Here is an 18,213-nt window from a genome sequence, read left to right as displayed (position 1 = left end):
GTATTCTAAAGTAGAAATACACCATCTGATTCATGTGATACAGACATGGCTCATTGCTTTTGGTTCACTGTCCACAGAAGAGAACAAACACTACCCTCCAGCGTTTTTGAAACATCACACTTAACAGGTAGGGCTTTCTCTTTCTGAATTTTAGGAAGCACTTTCTGAGATGCCTCTTGTCTATGAATGAACCAGGAATACCCTGTTAGTGCACTGCTGCTGTCCCCCTGCCCCAGCCCCTTAAGGGAAAAAGATTTTTGGTCACTCCAGCTTAACTGTCATTAACAATCAGATCTCCTTCTCAGAGCAGGAGCTCCGTACTTTTTCAAAAATAGCCCTTTTTAGATACGTCAGGTTAGATGTAGAAAATAACTCATTATTATTGGCCCACCAAAGAGTCAATCCTTTAAATAACTGTACACATTTTACAAATATTTCAACGGAAGAGCACATCCATTTGTTATTGTGAATACTGGCATTTATGTAATGTTCCTTGTCTCCGTGACCTTGAATCTCATCAAGTGTTCAAGTCTCCACAAGAAGCAAGCGCTGAACAGTCAGGCTAATGGAGTACTTAAAAGCCCTATTAAGAAAAAAACAGAAGAAGGGAGAACAAGCACTTTCCCTCATCTTCTTTTGCTGCCATCCTGCTGGAATCTCCATCCTCTTTCAGTCTCACTCCGTCTTTTCTTGTTAGCAAGTCTTTTCCAGAACACCCTATGGTCCAATTCAGAGGCTTTTTGCCTCCCTTTCTGGCTTCATGTCTTCTTACTGCTCAGCTTCTGTCTGTGCAGGTGTGTCTCAATCTCTTGCTTGAAAACAAGCATCCCAAGCTGGCCATGAGAAGCTTCATTCATGGCCTTAGACTGCATGCACATTTTGTACTGCTCTGGGGTCAGCTCGTCCAGACATTGCTTTTCATGCCACAGATGGAAGAGACCCCTGACAGGTGTTCGGATCACGATAAGGTTGCTGTGAAGGTATTTGCGGTACAGATGTACATCTTCACCACCCCAGCCTTTAATGTCCAGATCAAAGCCACCTGACACAAACAAAATCCAAAATAAAACTAGAAGTATATACTAGCAAAGTCAATACCATTAATTGCACTACAGCCGTTCTCTGGCTCCAGTCAGCCCTTTAAAACAGCCATACTTTCTGCCAAAATTAAAGTGTCCAAATTTCTTAGTTTTAAATCTTTCACTATCAGACAAAATTGCTTTATTTGTACTGAGCAACGCTTAGATTCTGATAACCTCTATGGCACCTAGGAATAGTCTGAACATCTAACCAGAGCACTGCTGCAAATTAGAGGCATAGACACACTGGCCAAGGAAAGGGAAGCTGATCACAATTTTCTATGTTTCAGTAAAAAGGCAGACGTATTGGAGTGTATTTTTCTTACCTATGTTGATAAAATCAGATCTGTACTGGCAAGTCATCCCAAAACCAAAGTCTCTCCAAAATCCAGTTTCTTTTTTAATAATCTGCATGGAGGGAAAGGAATGTTTATATGGGAGCAGAAATGCTTTCAGTGTGAGCAGCAGACAAGTCCCTGAATGTGGTCAGAAATAGGAGCAACCGCCCTTTTATTCTTCCCCATGTAAATCCATGGCTGATCCTGAACCAGGTTTTGTAGATATTCATTACATGTTTCTGCCCAAAAAAACCAGCCGTGTCATTAACTATCATGGATAAATCTCCTGATACAGAATGATCAGGTTTCGCTCCACTCCTGCTGTTGTAGACCAAGTGGAGCAATATCACATCACTTTCTGGAGTTTGCTTCTTCACAGGGAAAACATTCTCCAAAATCGTTAGTTTCTGCGAGATTCAAATCCGATGTAAGAAACATACTGGTAAGCCAGGGAAGCCAGACCGCTGTAGAGCAGATGGTGGCACCTGGATTGTGGACCACAAGAGCTCTGGAAGAAAACAGTGGTTCTAATCTGATCGCACAACTGACAGCTTTTTGATTACCTTAATTTTGACAAAAATTAGGAAAGTGGTAAGAATAGTTTTCCATTACAGAACTGCTAAACCCAGCTAAAATTGAAGTCCAGAAATGTTAGGTGGTAGTTATATATCCCATAAAAGCCTTTGTAATAATGAATGTGCAGTCTACATTACTGAGATGGACCATGAAAACATTACATATTACAGGTAGAAAATCAGAGCAGTGAGAAACCATGGCTATCATTTTCAAAAGCAGATATCCAAGTATAGATCCCTAAGGTCATAATTCATGTGTGTGAGTGACCTAAGCCAATCTGGTGAGACATCCAAGAGTTTCAAGGGACTGGGACAGGTATTTAAATCCTCTAAGCAAGTCAGCAGTACTTCACACTCTTGAAAGTCTGGTTACAAACCTACCCCTTAGCAGCTGTTTTTGAAAATTTTGGCTTCACTTGCGACAAAGTTACAGAAGATGAGGAGACAGAATTTCCATTTCTGGATTTATGAATCCCAGCATTTCCTTTACTGAAAAGTCCTCTTCCAAAATAGTCTCTCCTGATTTCTTGTTTATGCCTCCGCTTTTTGTTCATAACCCTTGTCACTTCAATGGCTTTTTTTTATTTTACTGCTCGCGTTGCTATCTCTTTCTTTTCTCATTTCTCCTTTCCTTGAAAAAGCCAAGCCACTGCAGAAGCCAATTAAAAGGAAACAAGATTTTATCTGTCAGGTCTGCCTGTAACAAGAAATCTCCATAACGATGCCCTTACAGCAAGTTACTCGTATGCATTAGCATTATTATTTCCCATTAGTGCAAGTGGCTGCTGCACAAATCAAATTCTTTCAAAGATTTCTGAAGGCTTTTTTTTTCTCAGCAGCCCAGTACCAGGACAGAGAGCTAACACTGTCTTATTTTAATGGCACAGATCTGGCCTCATGCCTGGGAATTTTTTTTCTCAGCAGCCCAAGTACCAGGACAGAGAGCTAACACTGTCTTATTTTAATGGCACAGATCTGGCCTCATGCCTGGGAACTAATGTGGGCTGAAAATAGAAAAATCTACATAAAAATGAGATTGGCAGTACTTCTTTAAATCAAGAGGCTTTTCTGACATAAGCATCACATTTTACGATTCAAATATTAGCTATAAATATTAGCACAGTCCTGACAGCATACTTTGTGGAATTTATGCTAGCTTAAGAGCTAAACTCTATTTCATTTCCTAAACACAGTGCTTACAAGCCTGAGGATCCCTGACGGGCTCTCATCAGAGAGAGAAGAGCTAATGTGAATCCCAGGGTATTATCAGAACAAGTTTCCTCTGAGAAAAAAAAACGGTGGAAAGGATTTTCCAGACTCTTCAGTAAAAGGCTACCTATTGGATAACACAGGGAGCAGTAGACAAAAAAATATTTTAAAATATTTTGGGTGGACTTTTCAAACTCTCATTCTTCATTTTTCTAGAGGGGTTGCGTGAGGTGGGGGTAGTGATGACAGTAGACTGGACTCAAACCCCTAGCAATCTTTTTCAGCTGTGACTGTTGCTGGGCTCAACACACCCCTAATTCTTACCTACCAAGAACAACAATAGAAGCTGGGATGCTCTGGAGACAGTGTCCAGCCTGAGACAGGATGAGCCCTGATAGGTGCAGTGCCTGGCAGTAAAAGGGGCAGCTGTGGCAGGCTGGGACCTGACCCAGAGGAACTGAATGAAGCTGCATAGCTGGCTTATGCTTCAATTTGAAAACTCAAGCCACTTACCAGCACTAGTGGGCAGGGGACTGTGATCTGCTGACTCTGGAGAGAAGCAAGAGTGGAGGGTGTACATAAAGGGAAAGCCACCACTTCTATCACCCCTTTAGCTTCAAGACAATGCAATGCCAGAGCACAAGAGAATGGAGAATAACATCTGCAGCAGTGCCAAGCAATGGCTCTGCCACTAGCATTCATGTGAACCTCTCGTCTGTGTGCTCTGCTTCTTCCTCACAACTGCTTCCTCCTCATCAAGGACATTCACCTGGGTTTAACTACATGTTTTAATCATATGCCTCATGGCAATGTTTTTAAAATAGTGCTTTGTTCTCACACCAAAGATAAGCAGGTGAGATGGAAATCAGTGGAGTTATGCTGTTTTATATCAGTGCCAGATTAAAGCCAGAAGGGACAGCTCCAAGCACGTCATTTGACTCTGAGAAAACATGGTACACTTCAGAAACACACTGTCTGCTTGCAGGCAGTTTAATCATGAACTGTGGGATGGGAAAAGCCACTGTAGGCATTCAAGTAAGTGGGGGAATAACTGTGACAGCCCCTGGAATTCTGTTTTCACTGACTCATCTAAGGATATCTATGCTTTTTACAAATGTCAGCTCTTCGAGGTGCAAGCAGAGAAACTCTTCAGTGCAAGGAAGAAATGAGAGCAAGATCAGGGACTGTCACCCCAAGACAGCACACCATGGAGGAATTGTTTGCTAATTAGAAAATCCCTTCTGGCAGAGAAGCAGGCACCGTTTAAGTTCTTAGGTTCCATGTATAAAACATCAAACAAGGGTTAAAATAAATGGTACCAAGATACTTCCCTGTGAAACTTAACCGCAGAACCCACAGTAAGGTGACTGCTGTAGTTAATTTTGTCTGTGTGGTAGTCACTGTGCACAAGGAATACGGAAATGCTACTCAAGAGCACCTGCACCTTTAAAAAAACCCTTTGTCCAAATAAAAGCAGGCATTCAGAGAAGCATGTACTTACCAGCTGCTGTTCTAAAGATGGGATGGAATCATGGTGACCATAAATTATACTGGGGTTATACTGGCTGAAGAGAACAGGATAAAAAACCTTCTTCCCTGGAAATGACAATGGGTCATTTTTTTTAAAAAGCTGTATAAACCACACTTCTCTCTCTTACAAGATGCTGTCCAGGCCAGACCAAATCCATACAAAGTCACACAAGTTTTAGACTGAACCTATGTTCTTTGCATGAGAACGTGAATGTGAGGATATAATTAACAAAAAGATCCTGTTCCAGAAAGCACAGGTGCTGAAGGCAAGAAATTCAATCACAGTGGGAACAGGAGTGTTAAAACCTTTCAAAAGCCAACCAGCAATGGAATTTTTATACATGTCTTAATTAGTTCTCTAAGTTTCAAGAATGATTTACAGCAGCTTCATTACCAATTCAAAGGCAAGAATACTCTGGTGAAGGCTGTTACACAATAGGCAAAAATCTGTTGAAAGACAATACACTTCATCTGTAGCAGTACCTGGCTGTGTGTTCAATCTACAGGAGTTCAGGAATTCAGCTGTGAAGTATATGTCCACGTCGCAAAAAAAGAGAACAACATTGTTTCCTTTCCAAAATCGAGCACCAATGTCTAATCCTTTGCCCCTGGAAAATTCTTCATTCAGCTGGATGAAGGTGAAGTTCTTGAAGTTGGTTGACCTAGGAGAAGGAAAATATTCAGCGACTTACCCTGTCCTTCCAGCTCTTAATACAAGCGGGGGCGGGAACCCAATATGAAACAATTAACCTAGAAATCTGTAGTATCACAGTTCTGAGAGCAGTTTGAGGGAAGAGATGTCCTCTTTGAGTCCTGAGATTTCCACTATGTCTACATTCAGAGCTTGACCTGTGTACTCCTATGCTAGCATTCCTGTCACAGACATTCTTTGGGCAGACCTCACAAAAATCCCGACAAGGCTTAGATGGACAAAAATATCTTTAGTAGGCAAATATAAAATACTTGTGGTTGTATTACTGTATCTATACAAGGGTCTTGGTCCTACATGGAGATGATAACAAAAGCCTACACTGCCACATGATCTTGACAAACACAGCTATGCAAGCAAACACAATAGACCAGACCTGGCCAAAAGCATCTAGTTCCTGTACGCTCTACTGAAACTGTCTGCACCTGCCTTTGGAAGCACTTTCAAAAGCACTAAAGAAGGTACCAGTGTGAAAAAAAAAAGCTGCACTGAGGTAAATTCAGTAAAATCTGCTTTGTGGTTCTAAAAACCAACATCACAAACCCACAGATATGGGACTGTCAGGGTAACACCTTTTTTATCTGATACAAAGGAAAGAAAGCCATTTTCTCCAATGCAGTTTAGAACTTTTTGGCACAACTACGAGTTTGGACAGCTATCTAGTCTCCAATTCGTGGTATGATCACTGTGTATGAACAGCACACCAGACACTCAGGTACTTACTTGGAAGTATTTTCAAGTATCGATTTGACTTCATTCATTTGTTCTTTTCCAAAATAAACTACAGTGAGGTGAACTCTCCCATCCTGCTGAATGCCCATTTCCCTGGAGAACAGAGACAGATTTGTGACTTGTCCCAGAAGTTAGCTTTCTTCAATAATCTACCCCCACTGGGGAAGGCAGAGTAGGGTGAACCTTGGAAGGCATTCCTGAGGGCACGATTCACTGACAGAGATCCTTGTCTTGACAAAGGGGCTCACTGCCTCTGTCAGATGGGACAGAAGACTATCTTTCAGGCAGATTAGGAAAAAACTCTCTAAGCAGTGTTTGTTATATTAATAACAGAGAACACTGTTAAAACAGGCCATCCAGCCCCAGGAAGAATGATCAGGCAGGCAATAACTCCAGCACTTAGGAGAATATGACAAGGGGGATTTTAAAGAAGCTATACATACCCTACCTCTTAGCCTTGATTTTTTATAACAGATATTCCAGAGTTCAGAGCTTTGGCATTTTGTTAAGAAACATTTACTAAAATCTAAGTATCAACCAGAGATCACGCCAGTAGCCTAAGGGTAGGACCAATCTGAACTACTGCTAGACATCATGCCTCACTTGCACAAAGTTTAGTCAGCAAGAGTTCATCTATAATCAGCAGAGAGATCAGCATGACCAGAGGGTGATTTCTCCCATCCTAAAACAAGCATCTATCAGATGGCTAATTTAGACAAGGAGCCTATTTTTAGATGGCTGTAATTAGGCAAAACAAATCCCATTGTAAGAGTCAGTATCTGCTGCTAACACAGTCTTTTCTGGGCAGCTATTTAAAGCTGCATCTCAATTAAATTCTCCCTCCAAACATCATCTCTGTGCTGAAAAATAAAAGAAGTTTAAAAGTAACTATCCTGAAAGTTCAAATACATTTCCCTCTTGCCTCTTATTGCCTTAATCTTTTCTCTAATAGGGCCTGGAAAAGTGTCTGGGAGCACTAATTCCCTTTTTCCTTAGCAATGTTCCTTCGCAACTAATGGCATGAAATTCTCATGTTTCCACAGTCGCGTGTGCCCCAATAAAACAGACTGAGACATAAAAAACAGATTGAGACACATAAGCCAGGTACATGCAAATCAGAAACCCTGATGACTGGAATATAATTGCTTTTACTGCTAATCACAATGCATTAAGCAGCCAAATGCCTTTCAGTCTCTATAATGTCAAAAATGACTTCTTAGCGGCACAATGAAATGTTATGTAAAAGTAGCATGATTTCACTGAGTGAGGCCTTGATAACTCCTGAAATTGCATCTTACTTTCCAAGTAAGAAAAAGCAAAGGCAGCACTGGAATGGAAACCCACCTGAAATTCTGCATGAATTGCCGAAATTTGCTGGCTCTCTTGGCCAATGGCACAATGACATTAATAAGTGTGTCAGCCATATTGACATTTTCATTTTTCACTTTCATTACAGGACCAAATGGCCGGAATAAAACAATCTTCTTGAACTGATGTTTTGTGTCTCCTTTGAAAGTCAGCTCATACAATGTGCCTTTGTCTTTTTCTGTGCGGTAGATCCCTGTGTGAAAACAAGAGAGAGGAGATTTTGGATTAAAGCTGGGCTCCTGGGTGAAGAAAAAGGATGCAGTCTTCATGTGTTACACCTAAGCTGAAAAGGCAGCAGAGGCATGAGATATTTACTTTTAAACCAGTACGCAATCCACCATCATTTGGAGGAGGCTGTCACTCTGGCAGGGACAGAGCCCTGGGTTGCTGGAGCTATTTGGTATTCTTGCAGGCACATTCCTAGGCTTGGCTGAGTTACAAACCCCTGAAGGTTACCAATTGCTCACACTCAGTATAACCCAGCAGACATGCTGTCCTTATTTTTCAGACTGCTCCAATTGCACACTGCAGGCATGCATGGTAATGGTGATGCAGAGAGACTGCGAAAGGCAGCCTACCTCTCTGCAATATGAGTGATTAGGCCATCTCCCAGAAAAGCAATTTCCTGATGAACACATTCATTTTCTCCTTTCTGGGAGGTTCTCTGGAAAGTCCCCTAATAAAACCAGGCCCCAGCAGCCATCAACTTCACCCACTGCCAATCAGGATAAACTCTCCTGTTACTCAGCTCTCAAGAGACTTTTATTTTCTTTGTGGCAATGATGCCCACTCCTGGGCAAGTAATGGTCTGCAAGAATGACACTATGGAGTTTGTCAGAGGCTAGACCCAGGACAGAATCCTGGAGACTGCATTAGACAGTCTCCAAGGATATTTAATTCATACAAGCATGTACTTATTTCCTGTATGGAATGAACTTTTAACACACTTGATGGGTGAAATTGGTCCCATGTTGAGGGCTGGCATGAACTATAAAAGTATTGGTCGTGCCCCACTGAAACACTATTCTGATATCTTAAATGAGATGAAGTTGGCAAAAAGGCTATAGATTTTACCCACTCTAAATGACATTTCAGTCCCTACAGTGCATACTGAAATAAAGCTTTTTCATAGTTAGATCCATTAGGATTAAATGCTAATTCTAACTACTTGTTAAGCCACTGTAAGTATCCTAACAACTTCATCAGTAGAAGAGTATAATTGCATTGCCTTCCATCTCTTGCAAAAACTCAAGAGACAAGCAAAACATGTCTAGAAGAAAACTCCTCCGCTTGATTCGTTTCTCCTTTTTTTTTTTCTCCCCATCTGGTTATGAAGAACAGCTTGACCAAAATAATGCTTTTTTTTTTTTTTTAATCTTAGTCATCCCCTGATGTGTAACATTGCTGTGCATCCGACCCATAGCCTGTCAGCTCTGTCTGTATTTCTTGTGAAGGTCTAGGTCAAAGGTTTCTTTGAACAGCAAAGTGACATAAGCTCTTCATCTTGTATTGTAGCTTTTACATTGGTATGCCCAGAACATCCAAAAGATTAATGAGGTGTGATTTTATCTGGCCGGAGTTCTGTGGACTGTCTTATCTTCATTATCACTGTGTAAGAGTTTTATTCTTAATGAACACTTCAGTTGGTTAATACTATATGCAGATTTACTGATCTGTTATTCACTTCATGTTTTAATACAAGCTGATTCAACAAATGCTCCAATCCTCCCTCCAGCATAGCAGATGAATCTAGTGAGATAGCAGCTCCATCATTCTTTTACTGCTAATCTTTTAAAGCTGTGCCCTTGACTCCCCCTAGCTTTTTCTATATAGTCTGCTCAAGGTGCAGACCATGAACTACATCTGTTATTGAACTTGAGCCTGCACTTGAGATCATCTGAACGGTGACCTAATAGTCCCTACATTTCCTCCTCCTGGTGGCCAGAGAATGGAAATCTGGGCCTTTGAATTCTGCTCACCCATTTATTCTTACAGAAAGCCTGCTGATGATCTGAACGTGTTGCTGGGTGCACTCATTTACTCAGGCAGTTTTTGAACACAGGTCTTGCCAAGGATGTTTGTGTTGTGGAAGGTTAAGGTAGCCTTTTGACATTAAGCTAAACAAAAATCTAAATTAAATCTGATTTGCATTTTCTCTAGAGAGAAATAGATAGGACCGTTTCACATGTTTGACATAGTGAAATGACATTTTTCATAGTAACAAAGATCTAAGTTAAATTAACCAATTTAATAATATCTACCACACAACATCTCAAAGTCTTTGCTTCTACATCCTCTTCTACCCTAGCCAAGAAACAATGACCCCACAAATACCATTTCCCCAGAGATATGTACTACATTTGTGGAATAAAGGAAGCTTTGCCAAATAAGCAAGAAGGACCTTAAAGCAGAATGCATGTTGTGACCCGAGGGGTCCCTCCTAGTGCTATACACACATCAACAGAGGCTGCTTCTAACTCTGCAGTTTTGTTCTTGTTCAGGACTTCTACTACAGCTAAAAACAAGCAGCTTAGGTGAAGGCAAGGTTCCCTTGTGCAAGATGGTACTCCAAGAATTTATAATCCTAACATTTTATCTTGAAGAGAATTGTATGCAAGTTTAATGCATGTAATTAGATATGGTCATTCTTGATGCACATTTAAACCATTTGTTTTCCTTTTTTAAGCATCATCTTTCCTTTTTTAAGTATCTTCTTTTTAGAAGCAGAGAACAAAGCGATTTACCCAAGGTCAGGCAGTGAGACTTGGAAATGAGCCTGAATGTCTTGAGTCACTCTGGGGACTCACCCAGCAGAACATCCTGCCTTTCACAAGATTTTTCCATTTCCGAAGGCACTACTTCATTTGTGCCATCAGGACTTTTTACGTGATTCAGAAAGATGTGTCAAGCAGCCTCAATTCTAAGAGATGAGCTATGAGGAGGGGAAAAAAGTAGTCTCAAAAAAGTAAAACAAAAAACCTTTTGCTGAAAAGGTTGCTCCTGAAACAAAAGCCTTGGAAAGGCTAGATGTTCACTATGGATAAAAGAAAGTTGATTGATCATCTATTGCTTCCATTACAGCAGCTATGTTTCAGAATATGCACCATTCCTTTCAAAGGCAGGGAGAAAAGTCAAGGCCTTTGGAAACCCAATGTAAAAAAGCGAACAGGAGCTTTGGGTCAGCAGAGAGACTGGCCCTAAAATGAAGGAAAAGGACAAGTGAGAAGCAAAAAAAGACCTGGGCTGAAGGGTTGACTAAAGAGCAGTAAGTGTCCAGTCTTCAGAGCAGCAATTCCCAGGGCTCTCTAAAGAAATGGAAAATACCTGATCTCTATTCAGCAGGGCAGGTAAACAAGTTTTGGAGATCTGCATGGAACTGATAACTAGCAAACAGCCATGCAACCTTAACAAAATGCTGTTGAGTGGATGACAATTTTAGCCTCAGTTTCACAGATCATAGGTTTCAGGTCTTCCACTGTCAATAGAAACACTCCCTGGACCCGTGCTCATTACTTATATTCTGTTAGGTGTTGTAGGAACCGCTATTAGGATTTATCAGCATTCATTGCCCCCATTTTAACTCAGTATTACAGTGGTCTTCCCACTTCACATGCAGTAAAATACAGCATCTTATCCTTTGAGGAAGAGCATCATCCTTTCTCCCAATAAGCTTCCAGGGCAAAACTGCATCAGGTAGCCCACCACCAGTAGCTGTCAACTGGAGAAAGCAAAGCTACTCCTTTTCATTTGTCTCTGAGACCTTATTTAAAATTCCAGTCACTAGACAGCCACGTACTTCAGGTAGAAAAACTTATGAAACAGCATATTTGACAGTGCTATGGCAGGGCATTTCTGAAGCAATCCAGGGATTTTCTGGAACTGTTCCTGTTGGGAAAGAGTATCACCAGACAGTGATTACATTCACTTATGGAACACACCACTCAGGCTTGTCAGAGTCTCCAAATTATTATCTCCATCTCTGAGAAAATGAATGACTTCCAAATCTATTCAGCTCTGCTGCCACTTACATAAATTAATGACCAGACCTGTTATTCTGCCCACTGAGCAACTGGCTTTCTATCAGAAACAGAGCAGTCCTTTGCCTGTGTATAATACACAGAAATTTCTGATCTTTTCCATGTTGTTTCTTACTAACTCCTCGTGGCAGAAAACTAGTGAACTTGGTATAGAAGTGGGAGGAATAAGGGGGAGAGGGGAGGACTATAGCAGCTGAACAGCCCAAGTGCCTCTGTGAAAAGAGAAGCAGAGCAGAGCAGCAGCCAGATGGATACATTTTGGGCCCCAGGGAGAAGGTGCCGTTCTCTTGGTTTTGAGTAAGAAAAAATGGAAAATTCCACCACGTGTCAGCTATTACTCCTGGAAGAAGAACTGTCTGAGAATCCTATCCAAATTTCGTGTAACAGCAAATCTGCTGAGAAGGAGTTTAGCTCAGATGTAAGGTACTAGGGTCACAGTCTAATTCCCACGCACAAGTCGTTCTGTCTAGAAACTGCAGAGGATACAACACTTATTTTAAGAGAACCCAGCCACAGAGACAAAACATTTCTCCTTAAATGTAAGAAGTGTTTGAAGAAACATTTTCCCTCTGCAAAGACAAGAATAAAGGCACAAAATGGAAAAGAGGAAGAGATACAGACTCTAATCACATTTATTGCACCACACCACCACTCTGCCTATTGGCATATGTTAGCAATGAACTAGTACTGGAAAAGTGATAGCAGGTACCAGATGTGACCCACAAGAACTGAAAAATCCACACAAGAGGCACAAGCAAACAAGATTAACTTGCACCACTTTATATGCTAGTAAGACTTGGGATCAGCAACACGCTTGGGTAAAAATGGTGTCAAAGGCTTTGCTGAATAGGGCAGAAATAAAGACACAAGTCTCATATATCAAGGGCAGCAGTTCAGGTTTTGAATCCTGTCTCTGACCCCGATTACCTGATTTTCATTTCAGCACATCCCTCCACCTGCTGAACCTTAAGACGAGGGCAGTAGCCCCACCTTTAACATAAGAGATGCATACAGCTTTTGTGTGCTGTTATTGCTAAAGCAGCTGGAAGATAAAAAGCTTACAGGGTTAAGTGGTATTACTTTCAGTGCAGACCTGGGTCACATCTCCCAGAAAGCTCCAGCTACCCTGGGCAGTTCCGGAAAATGAAAACAGCTGGCTTTGCTGGCTGGGTAACACCGCTCGCAGTTGCTGTGTTGCTGGATTGGTACGAAGCTGCTAGAAGCTGCCATGGAATCCAGCCTGTTACTAACTTCTTGTGTAGGCAGTGGGACCTGCAGAGCGCTGTCTCCAAAACAAGTTCTGAGTCCAAACCATACTTGAAATGCAGAATCTGAACAGAAAACTCAGTCCTCCCTTCTCCTGCTCAAGTTATACAGAGCAATGGATTTGTTTGTGCTTTGATCGGCAGTTTTTGCCGTTCTTGGAGAATGGAGGATGGGGGAAAAGAGACTGCCAAGAGATGACAGAGACTTCCAAAGGAACTCTGCAGGGACATCTTCTGCCAAGTCAGCTCTTTGTTTCCAGCCCTGATGCACGGATCCCTGCATTTGCAAACAAACTGGTTTGCACTGCTGAGTAAGAATGAGAATTTGTTACCTTGCACCTAACAGAAGCAAGGGCCTGCCCTGCAGGGGAGGACACAAGGAAGGTTTCTTGAGCTCAGACTGAGCTGCACACAGGGCTCCAGTTTCTTGAGCTCCTGAGTCGCATGCAGGACTTCCTCCCTCTGGATTATTTCACCATGGTATGTGAAAGCTAGCAAGGCCATGAGTGCATGAAGAACCTCCACAGAGCCAGCACTGCAGTGTGCATCCCTTCCCCATGCCTTTCTGCACACAAGATTCTGCCTTGTTCCCCAAGGACAGCACTGGTACCCAGGCAAAGACCCTTGATTGTGCATAAAGGCAGGCTCTAAGCAAAAAGGTAACTTTAATGGAATATTAAGCAATGTATGGCAGGAAACATCTCCTCCTTTCCCCTCACCATCTCCCCATGAAAGAGCTGGTGCCAAACAGTCATACATACTTGTTCAGCTCCTATAATAAACAGTAGAAACATATTTTGAAATGATAAACTGAACAACAAACAGAAATGAGGAGACTGGAAGCACGTAGCTCCATGATGCACTCAAATGCTGGCAGCCAGCAGCATTTCCCAGTTCCTTGCCCATGCCCTGGTCCCATGTCTGAGCAAGAGGAATTTGACTGGTGTGGAGGAAGTGCCTGGGCCAGAGGGAAGCCAGGACCTGCCTCAACAAGGTCTCCACAGTCTGAACAACTCATGTCCCTGCTGTGGGAGGGACCTGCCTGACTGGCAGGTATATCCCAGCACGGCCTCAAGAACCTACTGTCTCTCGATACCATGATTGCTGGAGAAACATATACAGACAGTGGAAATGAATGACCAGCCATTGCACAACAGCAATAGTTTGTCCGCATCACATGGAGGATCCATTTTGCTCTGCTCTATTCATAAACATTAGATGAAAAAACAATCCACAGTAAAATCTCTAGTGATTTGGGATAAAGCATGGGGGCTTGTGTTCAGCACGTTAGAACAGTCATTCCATAAAAGGTAGGCGTCTTACCCACACGCCCTCTAAGTCTGCAGCACAAACATCTGAAGATGAGGAAGACAAGTCTTTCCTCCGATACTACATTCAGCTAGGTCAGCTGTGGATTAAATCTCACTTACAGACAACACTATTGAAGAACAAGCAGGGAACGTGCCAGTTCCTATGAAGTGAAACTAGGACAGCCATATTACAAGTAAAAATGTAGCTCTCTTGTTGAATGAGAAACAGTCATGAGCCCTTGGAAACAAGATCTGTGAAATCTTGTCTCATATCATGTTTCTGCTGCACATGTTCCTGCCCTTTTAACTCAGAGCTGCCATGCAGCAGGGGCTAACCTGAACAGGTATCAACCACGGAGACATCACAACTCCTGGAATACACCTGGTGCCTCTGGCTGGCTGGGAAAAAGCAGCTTGACTGGAAACAAGTAAGCACTTCGATTTAGTGACAGAAGACATGAAGTAAAAACCGGTTGCTGTTAAAAGTGGCACTTTAAAAATCCACACTTACTGCCTCAGTATTACATGTGAGAGTAAAGACTGTTTAGCTCATTTTAGAATCCAAGGGCTAAGGTGCACCACTCCTGGTATAGGAGATACTTTGTAAAGGTTAAGCTTTCCTAGTCATTTGAAGTTATAGGTGATACCAGCTGAATTACTGAGTTCCTCAGCTGCTGTCCTCAAAACCTATCTTGCCACTCTGACTCTGGCAGAGCTGTGCAGATGGAAGTAAGGGTAACGTTGGAGTTTGGATTTGAAATGCAGTTGGTAGTCTTAACACTGGTAACAGATCTGGGATTGCAGCCTGGTCATTCACTCCTTGCTTTGTCAGTTCTGAGGCAAGCGCATGACTAGAGAGCTGTGAGCACACATTGGTGGTCACTACAAGAGTCTGGCAGGCTCACAAGGTCCCGTTCCCTAGGAAAGCTGTCATTCTGCAGTTGTGCCTGAGACAGCATCGCTGCGTCACAGCATTAACACTGTCCCAGACATCTGTGCTCTGAGATAATGTTCATCTCCCTCAGCAACGCAGTCACACCAGAACCCCTCACCAGCACTATGTGGACCCTCTAACCTGCTGTCTGCATACAAACCTTCAACGAAGTCGGAAGCTGTGTATACGTGGTGTTTTGCATTGCCTTCCCCCTCTGGATTGTTCAAACTCCCAACAGCTAACTCGATCACCTCTACCAACTCATCTCGCTTATCCTTCCTTACAGGTTTCTCTTCTGGGTGGCGCGTCAACCCTGTCTCCAGTTGGTACACCTTCTGCAGGGTAAAGCTCTCAAACGGCACGGCCGCATACTCCGTGGACAGCTTAACACCGCTGTGCACCTCTGCTTTGTCTATTTGGGAACGGAGGAAAGCCAGCAGGTTAGCCTGGGCCTTCTCCGTGTTACTGTGGTCAAGCCGATTGTCCAAGGGGTCTGGATACTGGTCCTGCACGTTCTTAAGCTGCTCACTCCTGCCCTGGAGCTCAGCCTTCAGCTGGGCAATTTGTTTCTTCAAGCTGATGATGTAGTTGCGGTGTTGCTCTTCTCGCTCTTGCAGAATGGCTTCATATCCCTCCTTCACAGTTGGACTGTGCACCCTGGGAAAGGCAAGCTGCTGGTTGTCACCCTTGGGTGTGCAAGCCAACATATAAACAATAGACACCGAGCAACAGGCCACCACCAGCAGGCCTACAAGTCGGGGGAGAAATAGAATAAATCCTCGTCGGAGCATCATGTCTCAAAAAGCAGAGTCTAACCCCACACATGCAACAGTTCTTACATCCATGCAGTGCCACAGAGGCCTTTAGACTTGGAGTACTCTTACACAGATGCATGTATGTGCAGGGACTGGCTTGTCAGCTCTCTTAAAGCGTGTGCTCTGCCTCTATATTGGGCTCTCTCTGGTGTTTACCCAGCAGGATCAAAAGGCAAGCTGCGAAGCAGACAGGACACCTCCTGATCCTCACGGAAAGACCTACGCTGCTGCAATGCGATCAGCCGGTGGCTGATGGAATCTGAGGACCTGGAAGACAAATGACAAGGACAGTCATTCAGGCATGTCAGAATTTGGTCATTCAGTCCGAACCATTGAGAGCCTTCTAAGAATTTACCTCATTTCTCAACTGCTTTGGCAGATGTCAGAGCTGAGAAGTGCTTGTGCTAAGACCCAAAAGGTGCCAAGACCCTTACACAGAAAATCCTGTATGCATGCATTTAATTTTAATAACATGACTTGGCCCATTGCCAATGAAAAACTAGTCCAGGCCTTAAAGTCTGCCATGCTTTAGAAATATTAGGAAGTCATCATCTGTTACTTTCTGGTGAGATGTTAAGGTGCTCAGTTCATCTGAGCAATGATGGCCCTCCAAGCGTTCTCAACTCTTGGAGCGCTCAAATTTTGAAGGCAGTCAGTCCCACAGCTACCGCATACATTTCAGCTTCCAGGCATGTTTTTCCAAAACACCAGGTGGCAAATGTGGTCCTGTTTGAACATATGAAGCCTGACCTGGAGCAGAAATCTGATAACCAAGAAACTAGAAACTGTTATCAAGGCCAATTGCTGTAACTAACATTGTTTGACATATCCTACCAGATGCTCCCATAAAAACCAAAGAACTAGGGATAGGATTTTTCAGGAGCATTCAGACCAAGTCTTACTCAAAATCAGGGGAAGCTTTGTTTCCATCTAGGAGGCTGTCATCATTGCACACTATGTTATCATTTTAAGGCCCCCTTCTGTTTCTCATAACGTTATAAAAAGTCTTGCAACAATGTACAGTACTACTGTGTTTTCCCCATATGCTCTCTGCTCAGGAGTGAAGACCGCAGAGAAGGTTTAGGGAAAGCTGGCTTAGGTATTTTTTAAAATAAGAGAAGTTAAAACTGTGAACATTATCATTTTTACTAAGACTTCCTCAAGTATACTTAGAAACAAGAAAGAAAAATTAGATGACTGAACATGAATATTGATCTAGCTGTAAGCTACATTAAAACAATTGTGCTGAGAACACTACCAGTGGGATTTTCAAAATCCCTCAGTTTTGGCCCAAATCCATGCCGATGCAAGGAACTTCATGATTTACTCAGCTGACAGTAGACTTTGGCCAAGACTGAGTAACATCCTAGATTACACTGTGACGCTGCATTGTTAGACTCAAACACAATCAAATTAGCTCCTTGACACTCTTCTCTTGGATGCATGCATGACATGATGACACTGCTTTTGACAACAGAGATTCGTAGTCCCTTTAGTCATACATCCTTGCCAGCAGACCCTGAAGTAAAAACAGTTTATCTAAGAATAAGAGTTTCAGAGTTATTTTCAGTTATTTCTAGTCTTGAGTCAAAGTCTTCTGTAGGACTTCTTATCAACTGCTACATGACTTCTCCCCCTGTGTCTTGATTGACTATTACTCTATATACAGCAGTTACGTAGAGATTTTTCTGATCTTTGAATTGTTATCAATATTTTATCGGTCTGCAGAGCTTCTAGAAAAAAACCCCACACTTTTAGAGCAGGAATTGAAGGGGCTAGAGTGAGCTATAAAAATACTACTGTATTTTTCTCAAAGTAATGCTGAATGGCTATTACAGTATTTATAAGATTCTACAGAAAATGTCAGCATTTTCAAAGGAAGAACTGTTGACGTTGAAGAAAATATTCAAGCAGCAGGAAAAAGGACAGGATGAAGTTGGTACCCTTACCTTTTTGCTGTGATCTTCTCTTTGGAACATCTTGGTCTGCTACAGCTACTTCTCAGCTTGACACAATCATCTCCTGTTTATCTCCCTTCTTATGCCCTTCCCAGAAAATGCGCGTACTATAAAAAGCACTGTCAACCTCAGAACACCTCTTCATTGCTTTCACATTTGCCAGCTGCCTACATCTTCAGTCTGTCTCCTGTGTGGTGAGAGGCTTGTAGTGGAGACGCTTCCTATGGATGCACTATAAAAGCTGGCCTCCTGCAATGTAAAGGAGCTTGTCAAAGCAGGGGAAATTAATCTGGGCATTTCTAACTCTACAACAGATCTGGCTAGAAGACTGCAAGAAGGTAGTGTGCAGTGAGA

General features: G+C 42.5%; 1 protein-coding gene across 1 annotated transcript; it reads right to left on the bottom strand.

Annotated features, from left to right (window-relative positions):
* Positions 1 to 758: 758 nt before the first annotated feature.
* CSGALNACT1 (chondroitin sulfate N-acetylgalactosaminyltransferase 1) lies at positions 759 to 15,880 on the bottom strand. Its single transcript, XM_009273592.1, has 7 exons — positions 15,247 to 15,880; positions 7,517 to 7,733; positions 6,164 to 6,265; positions 5,215 to 5,393; positions 4,703 to 4,797; positions 1,406 to 1,487; positions 759 to 1,042 (listed from the first exon to the last, which is right to left on the bottom strand). The coding sequence occupies exons 1-7, from the start codon at positions 15,878 to 15,880 to the stop codon at positions 759 to 761; spliced, it is 1,593 nt and encodes a 530-aa protein (XP_009271867.1).
* Positions 15,881 to 18,213: the final 2,333 nt, after the last annotated feature.

This window comes from Aptenodytes forsteri, unplaced genomic scaffold, assembly GCF_000699145.1.
Source record: "Aptenodytes forsteri isolate BGI_AS27 unplaced genomic scaffold, ASM69914v1 Scaffold93, whole genome shotgun sequence".
NCBI classification, from domain to species: Eukaryota; Metazoa; Chordata; class Aves; order Sphenisciformes; family Spheniscidae; genus Aptenodytes; species Aptenodytes forsteri.
Note: the sequence above shows the minus strand (reverse complement) of the source record. Positions and strands in the feature narration are given on the sequence as shown.